Below are 10,337 nucleotides of genomic sequence, written 5' to 3'. Positions count from 1 at the left end.
GGTGACTTCAATCTAGCACTTTCTACACTCGGTAGGTCTTCTGAACACAATATCTCCAAAGAAAAGAGAGCTTTAAATAATACACTGGACCAGATGGATGTCACAGATATCTACAGATCTTTACATCCAAACTAAACTCAATACACATTTTTCTCAAGTGCATATGGAACTTTCCCCAGAATAGACCACATACTGGGTCACAAATTGAGTCTGAACTGATACCAAAAGATGGGGATCGTCCCCTGCATATTCTAAGACCATAATGCCTTGAAATTAGAACAAAATCACAACAAGAAGTTTGGAAGGACTTCAAACACATGGAGGTTAAGGACCATCCTGCAAAAAAATGAAAGGGTCAACCAGGAAATTAAGGAAGAATTAAAAAGATTCATGGACACTAATGAGAATGAAGATACAACCGTTCAAAATCTTTGGGATGCAGCAAAAGCAGTCCTGAGGGGGAAATACATCGCAATACAAGCAACATTCAAAAACTGGAAAGAACTCAAATACAAAAGCTAAACTTACACCTAAAGGTGCTAGCAAAAAAACAGCAAATATATCCTACACCCAGAAGAAGAGAGTTAATAAAGATTTGAGCAGAACTCCACGAGATAGAGACCAGAAGTACGGTGGAACAGATCAACAAAACCAAGAGTTGGTTCTTAGAAAGAATTAATAAGATAGATAAACCATTAGCAAGACTTATTAAAAAGAAGAGAAAGAAGACTCAAATTAATAAAATCATGAATGAGAAAGGAGAGATCACTACCAACACCAAGGAAATACAAACTATTTTAAAAACATATTATGAACAGCTATATGCCAATAAATTAAGCAATCTATAAGAAATGGATGCATTCCCGGAAAACTAAAAATACCAAAATTGGAACAGGAAGAAATAGAAAACCTGAACAGGCCAAAAACCAGGGAAGAAATTGAGGCAGTCATCAAAAACCTCCCAAGACACAAAAGTCCAGGGCCAGATGGCTTCCCTGGGGAATACTGTCAAACGTTTAAAGAAGATACCATACCTATCATACTAAAGCTGTTTGGAAAGATAGAAAGAGATGGAGTACTTCCGAATTCGTTCTATGAGGCCAGCATCACCTTAATTCCAAAACCAGACAAAGACCCCACAAAAAGGAGAATTACAGACCAATATCCCTGATGAACATGGATGCAAAAATTCTCAACAAGATACTAGGCAATAGGATCCAAAAGTACATTAGAAAATTATTTATCATGACCAAGTAGGATTCATTCCTGGGACACAAAGCTGGTTCAGCACTCATAAAACAATCAATGTGATTCATCATATCAGCAAGAGAAAAACCAAGAACCATATGATCCTCTCATTAGATGCAGAGAAAGCATTTGACAAAATACAGCATCCATTCCTGATCAAAACTCTTCAGAGTGTAGGGATAGAGGGAACATTCCTCAACGTCTTCAAAGCCATCTACGAAAAGCCCACAGCAAATATCATTCTCAATGGGGAAACACTGGGAGCCTTTCCCCGAAGATCAGGAACAAGACAGGGATGTCCACTCTCACCACTGCTATTCAACGTAGTACTGGAAGTCCTAGCCTCAGCAATCAGACAACAAAAAGACATTAATGACATTCAAATTGGCAAAGAAGATATCAAAGTCTCCCTCGTCACCGATGACATGATACTCTTCATAGAAAACCCAAAAGCCTCCACCCCAAGATTGCTAGAACTCATACAGCAATTTGGTAGCATGGCCAAGGATACAAAATCAATGCCCAGAAATCAGTGGCATTTTTGTACACTAACAATGAGACTGAAGAAAGAGAAACTAAGGAGTCAAAACCATGAAATTGCACCCAAAAGCATAAGATACCTAGGAATAAACCTAACCAAATAGGTAAAGGATCTATACCCTAAAAACTATAAAACACTTTTGAAAGAAATTGAGAAAGACACAAAGAGATGGAAAAATATTCCATGCTCATGGATTGGCAGAATTTATATTGTAAAAGTGTCAACGTTACTCAGGGCAATTTACACGTTTAATGCAATCCCTATCAAAATACCATGGACTTTCTTCAGAGCGTTGGAACAAATTATTTTAAGATTTGAATGGAATCAGAAAAGACCCCGAATAGCCAGGGGAATTTTAAAAAAGAAAACCATAGCTGGGGGCATCACAATGCCAGATTTCAGGTTGAAATTGAAACCACAGCTGCCTTTCCTTTTTTTTTTTTTTGCCTTTCCTAATTCAACCAGGCCCACACCTCACTTGCAGCCTGTCCAGACACCCATCATCTCATGACATCCGTGTTTCAGGACTTCCTGCACTGATGGGAAAGGCCTGTTAATACTGGGTGCTATTGGATACTCAGAAAGCATGAACAAGTGTCTACTGGCATTAATCTGGAGCTACTATTCCTCTATAGGGAATAGGTCAGAGCTCGACGATTCAGGTTTACTCTGTGCTGTTCCCCTTAATTTCACCACCTGACATCAATAACGGATGTCTGTTTCTAATTCAATATTTTGAATGTAATGTCTAGTTCTAGATATTATGAATCTCTCGACTTCCCCTGGAGATTTCCTACGACCCAACAATTGCACTAATGGGATTTACTACAAAGATACAGATGCAGTGAAAGACCACAACACCCACACCCCAATGTTTATAGCAGCAAGGTCCATAGTAGCCAAAGTGTGGAAGGAGACTCGGTGTCCATCGAAAGATGAATCAATAATGAAGATGTGGCCTATATATACAATGGAATATTACTCAGCCATTAGAAATGAAGAACACCCACCATTTGCTTCGACGTGAATGGAACTGGAGGGTATTATGCTGAGTGAAGTAAGTCAGTCGCAGAAGAACGAATATATGGTCTCATTCCTTTAGGGAATATAAAAAGTAGTGAAAAAGAGTAAAGGGGAAAGGAGATAAAATGAGTGGGAAATACCAGAGAGGTCGACAGAATATGAGAGACTCCTAACTCTGGGAAAGGAACTCTGGGAAGGGGTAGTGAGTGGTAAGGGAGGTCGCCGGAGGTAGGGGTGACTGGGTGACGGGCTATGAAGCTTGACCTGATGAGCACTGAGTGTTATACTATATGTTGGCAAAGTGCACTGCAATGAAAAATAATTAAGAAATAAAATTTGAAAAACAAAAAAAACTTCAGATAATGAGGAATAATCCTAACCAAAGAGGAAAGGACCTATAGTCTAAAAATTCTAAAATACATATGAAAGACATTAAAGAAGACAGAAATATATGGAAAACAGTCTATTCTCTTGTATTGGAAATACAAATATTCATATAATATCTAAGCCACCAACAGCAATCTATGCATCCAATATGAACACTATCAAAACACCACCAACATTTTTCTAGGGAATGGAACAAGTCTAAATTTTAGAACTAAACAGAAAAGATTCTGACTAGGCAAAAGAATGTTGAAACAAAAAACAAATCAGGGCAACCTGGGTGGCTCAGCGTTGTAGCACTACCTTTTTGTTCAGGCCTGATCCTGGAGACCTGGGAATGAGTCCCATATCAGGCTCCCTGCATGGTGCCTGCTGCTCTCTCTGCCTGTGTCTCTGCCATTCTCTCTGTCTCTCTGTGTCTCTCATGAGTAAATAAATAAACCTTAAAAAAAGCAAAAGCCATCACAATTCCGGATTTCAAAGTTGTGATCGTCCAAACAGTATAATAGTGGCAGTAAAACAGGCACATGGTCAGTGGAATAGAATAGAGAACCCATAAATGGACACACAGCTCTATGGTCAACTTATCTTCAACAAAGTACAGAAAACTATCAACTGGAAAAAGGACAATCTCTACAACAAGTGGTGTTGGGAACATTGGACAGCTGCAAGTAGAAGAATGAACCTGGGCCATTCTTACACTCCACACAAACATAAACTCAGAGTAGATGAAAGACCTAAATGTGAGGCAAGAAAACATCAAAATCAAGGAGATTTTGTGACCTCGGCCGCAAACGGGTTCCTGGTACTCGCATCTCCAAAGGGAAGGGAAACAAAAGTAAAAATGAACTCTATGGACTACACCAAGGAAGGAGCTGTCTTACAGCTGTGGAAACACTCAACATAATTTAAAGGCAATCTAACAAATTGGAAATATTGGGATCCCTGTGTAGCTTGAGCATCTGTCTTGGCTCAGGGAGTCCTAGAGCTCTAGGATTGAGACCAGCATCAGGCTCCCTGTGGGGAGCCCACTTCTCCCTCTGCCCGTCTCTGCATCTCTCTCTCTCTCTCTCTCTGTCTCTCTCTCTCTCTCTGTCTCTCATGAATGAACAAATAACATCTTCCAAAAGAATAAAAACAATGGGAGAAGAGATTTGCAAATCTATCTCCAGATTATGGCAGGTTTCCAAAGTCGAAAAACAAATTACCAAACTAAACAACCACAAAGGGAAAACTACAATCATAAATGGATGGAAGACATGAAGAGACACCCAGTTCTGATTTGAGTTGTCAACTCTCACTTTATATTAGGTAGGTCATCCACATGCAAAATGAAATTTATTGTCTCCTCTAGGTCTGCCTTATATCAACTGCATGATTAGAACAGTCAATGCATCCTGAAGACAAGAGGAAAATACATTCTGCCCCAGACTGGAGGACCTGCCAGAAAACGTAGCAAGAAAACTACTTAAAAAAAAAAAAAAGAGAACTTGGTAACCTGTAAAGAAAATAATGAGTTTTCCTATGACAATATCTTAATAGAGTCAATGAGTAAAAACCTTACATAAAAACTGGAAAAATAACTCATGAGCTCAGAAAAAAAATCAGGATATAAAATCAGCAAATAAAATAAAGATATATTCCTACAAAATAACAACAAATTACATATACAAAATAACAAAATAATCCGATTTACACTGGCACGAAAAATAAATATTTAGGATTAAATTTTACTAATAAATTGAAATTTCTCCAGAAAATGACCTATATTGATGCGTGTCTTTGAAAATACACACAGAAACTCAAAAAGAACTGTGCCTAGAACTTCATATAGTCAGAAGGCCATCTACACAAATTGCTATAGAATTGTGGTGCCACATTTGTTCTGGCTTTTAAATAGACGAATGTAAGTCTGGAGCTGGTTATATAGTCAGAGGACATGCAAATAGGGACCTCCCGCCACTGATTAAACCGACCCAGTCCTGACCCTGCAGCTGGGAGAGAAGACCCAGCCCCAGGATCCCAAGGTCAACTGATTCACTGATCAGGACACAACAGAGACAAACCACCATGGAGTGTGTGCTCGGCTGGGTTTCCCTTGTCGCTATTTTAAAAGGTAATTCATAGAGAACCAGAGACCTTGAGTCTGTGAGTGGAAGTGAGTGAGTGAAACTGGGGATGTGGGACAGTTGTTTGACCAGGATGTCTTGTGTCTGCAGGTGTCCAGGGAGAGGTACAGCTGGTGGAGTCTGGGGAAGATTTGGTGAAGCCTGGAGGGTCCCTGAGACTCTCCTGTGTGGCCTCTGGATTCACCTTCAGTAGCAGTGAAATGAGCTGGGTCCACCAGGCTCCAGGGCAGGGGCTGCAGTGGGTCTCATGGATTAGGTATGATGGAAGTATCTCAAGGTATGCAGACACTGTGAAGGGCCGATTCACCATCTCCAGAGACAACGTCAAGAACACGCTGTATCTGCAGATGAACAGCCTGAGAGCCGAGGACACGGCCATATATTACTGTGCCGACACAGTGAGGGGAAATCATTGTGAGCCCAGACACAAACCTCCCTGTAGGTGGGGATCATGACCACCAGGGGGTGCGCACTCCTCACCACTTCTATCTTGAAGTCCCAGGAGCAGGTGCAGAGGCTGGTTCTGGGCAGGTTTCCTGTCAGGGTCAGGGCTTCCTCTCCAAGGAGCAGTTTCCCCCAGGGAGCCCCTCTCAACACTTGATTATGTGTTTACCTATTCAGTCTCTTTCTAAGAGACTTAGAATTCAATGATATCACTTGCACTTACTTATACTTAACTTTTCCTGACCCAAAATTTTAACCAATTACAAATAACTCCATTGACATCATCTGAACCTTTTCATGAGTCCTAGTGGCACTCACTATGGATCACAGGACCCCAAGCTAACATACTGTCTTGCACATCTTGGTATATAGAAATCCCCAGTCAACACACGAGAAAAGAGACATAATACAAAAATGTTAATAACAGCCTGGGAGTGAGAGAGATTCCCAGCTGACATGGTAGGGAAGTGGACTCAGAGGTCATTCACACACACACACGCAATAATGAGAGTATAACCTTTCATCACCTTCACTTTCATGTCTGATGAGAGCCAGGCCGGCCTCTCATCATGTCACAAATGCCTGTATGGTGCCAGGGAATGACACTGGCTCTTGGTGTGTGTTGTGGGCAAGTGGTGGGTATGGCGTCCTGCTCCAGGAAGGGCTTGTGTGGAGTTAGTGTCCCAACTGCATCAAAAGAGGGAACTCCTGGGTTATTGTTTGATTTCTTTTCCTTTGGGTGGAGGAGAAGAATGAGGAAGGAATTTCAGGGAGCTCCCAGTTAATAAAGACTGGATATGGTGTGAGGAATTTCACTAAACCAGGGTAAAACCGGAAGGACAAAAGAGAAACATGGACATTCTCAGTAGACAAGTGTCTGAATCATATGGAAAGGAGATGAATAATATATGGAAGCGGCACAAAACTTTAAATAATAATACAAATAGTCCAAGATCCTATCCAGGTCTCAGATGGATGCTGTCCTCTTCCCAAGGAACCATCTGGTTCTGAAGGTCATGTGTACTTGGTGTGCTCAGCGACCAGTAGCTTCTACTGGACCATGAGGATCCTCAGGGAGAGGAGCTTCATTGAAGGACCTTCGACCTGCAGGGCAAAACTCATGGATGCTTCAGGTGCTTATGTCAGCTAACTGGTTGTGACCTTTACCATCCCTGTGGTGAAACCTAATGTCCATGATATGGGGGAGGAGATGGAGCCTTAGGGGACCATTTAGGTTTGGAAATGCAGCCTCATGATGGGATCAGGGCCCTTATACACCAGGATTGGGAAAGCTCCCTGCACCCTGGCCCGTTTTGAGGTGCCTGGGAAAGGACGGGGTAGGATGTGGGCGCTCTCCAGACACCACAGCTTCCTGTCCCTGGACCTCAGATGACTGAGACGCCAGATCTGTGAGATTGAGTGTCTGTTGTTTGATCTGCCCAGTTTATGTATGATTTTCCAACAGGGGGCAGAGGCTGAAGTCATTTTTTTCTTTATTTAAATTGAATTTACCAACATTCACTATACCCTCAGTGTTCATCACATCACGTAACCTCCTTAACTCCGATCACCCCGTGACCCCATTCCCCACCTCCTTCCTTCCAGTGACCCTCAGTTTTTTTCCCCAGACTTAAGTGTCTCTCATGATTTGTCTTCCTCTCTAGTCTTACCCCACTTTTTCACTCTTTCCCTTATGGTCTCTTTCAATATCACTGAGACCATATCATTGCCTTTCTGTAATGGATTTATTTCTCTCAATATAATGACTCCAGTTCCATCCATTTGACGGAAATATTATTTCATGATATTCATTGTGTCTGAAGGCTATGTAATATCCCATTGTATATATAAAGCACACCTTATTTTTGTATATTGTTTATTGGAGTGGGATTCGCCAACATATAGCATAACACCCAGTGTTCATCCCATCAAGTGTCCCCCTCAGTGCCCGTCACTCAGTCACCACCAACCCCCGCCCACCTCCCCATCCACTACCCCTTGTTCTTTTCCCAGAGTTAGGAGTCTCTCAACTTCTGTCACCCTCTCTTATATTTCCACTCATTTCCTTTCCATTCCCCTATAATCCCTTTCACTGTTTTTTATATTCCCCAAGAATGAGACCATAAAATGTTTTTCCTTCTCCGATTGACATATTTCACTCAGCATAATATCCTCCAGTTCCATCCATGTCGAAGCAATTGGTGGGTATTCATTTTTTCTAATGGCTGATTAATATCCCATTGTATACATAGACCACAGCTTCTTTATCCATTCATCTGTCAATAGACACTGAGGCTCCTTCCACAGTTGGCTGTTGTGGAATGTGCTGCTGTGAACATTGAGGTGCAAGTGTCCCTTCATTTCATTAAATCTGTGTCTTTGGGGTAAATAGCCTTTAGTGCAATGGCTGGTTCCTGAGGTGGCTCTATTCTCATGTTTTAGGACATTCCATCCTGTTTTCGGTAGTGGCTCTACAAGCCTAATTCCCACCAGGAATGAAAGAGGGTTCTGCTTTCTCAATATTCTCCCTTACATTTATTGTTTCTGGCCTTGTTACTTTATCCATTCTGAGTTGTATAAGTGGGATCTTAGTGTGGTTTTCATTTGTATTTCCCTGATGACAACTCATGTGGATCATTTTCTCCTCTGCCAGTTGGCCATTTGTCAGTCTTCTTTGGAGAAAAGCCTGTTCATGTATTCTCCCCATTTCTTGACTGGATTGATTGTTTTGTTGGGAGCTGAATTTGTTAAGGAAATATCTTGTCCTATTCTGCAGGCTGCCTTTTGTTTTGTTGCCTGTTGCATTGTTGTACAGATTCTATCTTGATGAAGTCCTAACAGTTTATTTTTCCCTTTGTTTCTTATGCCTTTTGAGAGATGCCTTCTTAGCAGTCACTGAAACTGAGGACAAAAAGATGCTACCTGAATTCGCCTCTAGGATTTGGATGAACAGCTCTCAGATTTCAATATTTCATTATTTTGAGATTATCTTTGTGCTTTGTGTAGCAGAATGGTCCACTTTTATTTTTATGCAGGTGGCTGTCCAATATTTTTCAGATCCATTTTTGGATGTGTATTTCTTTCATTAGATATTTTTTTCTTGCTTTTTGAGGAGTAGTTGCCCATAGAGTTGAGGGTCCCTTTCTGCGTTCTCTGCTCTGTTTCATTGATCTATGTGTTGTTTTTGCCAGTACCAGGCTATCTTGATGATAAAGGCTTTATAATAGAACTTCTCTACAAACATTGTTATGCCCTCCTGCTGTAGTTTTGTTTCTGTTTTTTTTTTTTTTTTCCAAAATGATTCTACCTGTTTGGCAACTTAGGAAAGAAATTGAGGAAGACACAAAGAGATGGAAAACATTCTGTGCTTATAGATTACAACAACGAATATTGTCAGGGCACCTGTGTTGCTCAGAGGTTTAGTTTCTGCAATTGGCTAGGGTTGTGATCCTGGGGTCCTGGGGTGGAGTCCTGCATCAGGCTTTTGGAAGGGAGCCTGCTTCTCCCTCTGCCTATGTCTCTTCCTCTGTCTCTGTGACTCTCCTGAATAAATGAATAAATCTTTAAAACAAAAACAAAAATATTGGTGATCCCTTCTTGACTCAACGGTTTGGCGCCTCTCTTTGGCCCAGGGTGTGATCCTGGAGTCCTGGGATCAAGTCCCATTTGAGGCTCCCTGCATGGTCTTGCTTCTCCCTCAGCCTGTGTCTGCCTCTCTCTCTCTCTCTCTCTCTATCATAAATGCATAAATAAAATCTTAAAAAAAACAAAAATAAATACTGTGACAATCTCTATGTTGCCCAGAAGCTTCTACATATTCAAAGCAATCCTTGAGAAAGCATCCCGGACATTTTTCACAGAGTATGGACATATAATCCTAAGATTTTTATGTCACACACAGAGACATTAGGGACACATGGATGCACTGGCATGGCCCTGCTGTTTTTGTTGTGAGCATTATCACGTAACCGCCCTCATCCAGTGAAGGGTGCATTTCTCACCTGGAACTAGGACTAATCTTTGGAAACCATAGGTATCTGTCAAAAAGTCACAGTGGACACACTGAACAGAAGGAGAACAATGATACAAGAGAGTCAGAGATACTCAGACACTTTGGAACTTCAGTTTAAGAATGTTCTGTTATAACATTTCCAGAAGATGAGGATGTGATGACCCAGTGAGATTTGTGTCTCACCATCACCTTACAGGGTTGTGTTGTACTGATGGCTGTTAGGTGTGTCCCTTGTCACTGGATGAACATTTGGTGCCGGTATCCTCATTTCAACCATCTGTGACTCTCTCTCTGGACATGAGATCAGTTTCCCTTTAAGATTTCCTCAATGGAACCCCTCAAGGGACCTACACGACTTATTTACCTCTTATCATTTTATTTAAATTCAGTCATTTTGTCATGGAATTTGCAACAACCTGGTAACATGACCTGGTTATGTCAATGTCTAAGAGCTCTACCATCCTATTCCATAGTCTACATGTGAACTTACATGACAGTGAAGCTATTTCAGGGAAGGTAAGTCCACTCATAGACAGAAAGGCAGGGGAGTAGCTCT

The 10,337-nt window shown here is 41.3% G+C and overlaps 1 gene segment (V, D, J or C); it reads left to right on the top strand.

Moving 5' to 3' along the window:
• Window positions 1-5,239: 5,239 nt before the first annotated feature.
• Window positions 5,240-6,919, top strand: LOC119876562. The segment is given in 3 exon segments: window positions 5,240-5,312; window positions 5,416-5,723; window positions 6,764-6,919. Coding segments are annotated over 3 exon segments (510 nt in total).
• Window positions 6,920-10,337: the final 3,418 nt, after the last annotated feature.

Source organism: Canis lupus, chromosome 8, assembly GCF_011100685.1.
Source record: "Canis lupus familiaris isolate Mischka breed German Shepherd chromosome 8, alternate assembly UU_Cfam_GSD_1.0, whole genome shotgun sequence".
Taxonomy (NCBI): Eukaryota; Metazoa; Chordata; class Mammalia; order Carnivora; family Canidae; genus Canis; species Canis lupus.
The sequence above is the reverse complement of the archived record's forward strand: the minus strand, read 5'-3'. Positions and strand labels throughout refer to the sequence as shown.